Raw genomic sequence first — 1,654 nt, 5'->3', positions numbered from 1 at the left:
TGTGTGTGTGTGTGTGTGTGTGTGTGTGTGTACATCCCTCACCACTCCACACACGAATAGGTGTCCCTTTTCAATTCATACATTGACAAAACCAGGCGGCCAGTGGGGCCTGCAGTACAAGTACTGTAGTACTGTACAGTCGACTCCTCCTGTGTTGAATTAGAGTTGAACTACGGAATGAGTTGATCTTTTCTTCATCAATCCCCTGATAGCATCAACGAATCTATCTGTAGTTGACAGTCACATGAATCCGAAAACAACAGTAAACCATAGAAAACATAACTTTCAACCATTTTTTAAAATAAGCCTACATTTAAAAAAACCAAAACACCATTTTCAGACTGCACCCACATTATTTATACACAAACACTGCTACATCAACCAAAATTTTCAATCAAGAGTCATTGATGGATATATTATATTAAGCTCATTTTTTTCATAGATGTCTAATATTTCAAAAATGAACACAATATGGCATAAAAAATAGCCTTGAAGCAAAAGACAATGTCACAAAATTAATCAAATTTGTTTTCCCTTGTTTCAAATATCTACCTATAAAATATGTTTTTAACACTTCATCCCTATCAGAACAATTTAGATCATTTAAACTGTAACGATTCCACCAAATTCGTAAAGATGGGCAGCCCTGATAATGTCATAGAGGTTCGTTGGGGTATTTTTTTCCTGAAAATGCCATAGGGGCTTGTTTTTTTAAACCAGCGCCACAGCCTGACGATTCTCACGTCATGCAGAGCTGTGAGTGTGAGAGTCTTTGCCACCATTGCTGGATTTGGAAGAGTTCATACAGAGACCTGACGAATCCCCCACTGCTGCCGGGATTAGTGAATATCTTTTCACGTAAGTGTTTTATGCCCTTATCAACTCAACTAATATCATTTAGGAGGCTTGTTTCAACCCTGTATGTCAGAGCCAAGCCGTGCCGAGAGGAACACAGCAATATCCCAGCAGAGAGATCAAGATACTCGATACAAGTTCTCCTTACACTTACAGTACAGTCTCTATCACACCGCCTGGACACTCCCACCACATAGCTACTGCTCGCATTGTTGAGGCAGCAACCTCGTCTCTCAGCAAATGTACTATAGTAGGGCTTGCCGTTAGCCACGCTGTCTGGCCTCTGAGCAGTGATGAACGGCACTCTGATCCTGACCACAACATCTGCATGAGAACTTGCATAGCTTCACTTCCTTGTCCATATATTGCTGGTCTTCATCAGGTATCAAGGATCTCATCTGGTCCTAATTAAACTCATTGACCGGTATAACCTGGGGATGGCCACAGTTCTTTGTAAACCAGTGAAAAAAGAAACAAGTCCCCCAGCTTCAGCACAGTCTCCATTATCGCATCAACTAGACACCCTCACCACATAGCTACTGCCCGCATTGTTAAGACGGAAACCTCGTCTCCCAACAAATATATTATAGTAGGGCTTGCCGTTAGCCACGCTGTCTGGCCGCTGGTAACTGATGAATAGCACTTTGATCTTGACCCACAACATTTAGGACACTTGACTAGCTTCACTTCCTTGTCCCCACACAGCTGTTCTTCATCATGATGCATCCTGGATCTCACGTGGTCCTCATTATTCTCGTTGACTGGTATGAATTGGGGTTGGCTGCGGTTCTTCGTACAA

At 42.3% G+C, this 1,654-nt stretch overlaps 1 protein-coding gene across 1 annotated transcript in view; it reads left to right on the top strand.

Annotated features, from left to right (window-relative positions):
- Nucleotides 1-816, top strand: part of LOC101848020 (solute carrier family 13 member 5-like) — a gene marked incomplete at its 5' end in the record, with an annotated part of 16,285 nt that extends 15,469 nt beyond the window's left edge. Inside the window, one exon of the mRNA XM_035973827.1 lies at nucleotides 721-816. Within this exon, the coding sequence (XP_035829720.1) occupies nucleotides 721-816 (96 nt within the window). The remainder of the gene's footprint in view (nucleotides 1-720) is intronic.
- Between the last annotated feature and the right edge of the window lie 838 nt (nucleotides 817-1,654).

The sequence above is a fragment of the Aplysia californica genome, unplaced genomic scaffold, assembly GCF_000002075.1.
Source record: "Aplysia californica isolate F4 #8 unplaced genomic scaffold, AplCal3.0 scaffold00033, whole genome shotgun sequence".
Taxonomy (NCBI): domain Eukaryota; kingdom Metazoa; phylum Mollusca; class Gastropoda; order Aplysiida; family Aplysiidae; genus Aplysia; species Aplysia californica.
Note: the sequence above shows the minus strand (reverse complement) of the source record. Positions and strands in the feature narration are given on the sequence as shown.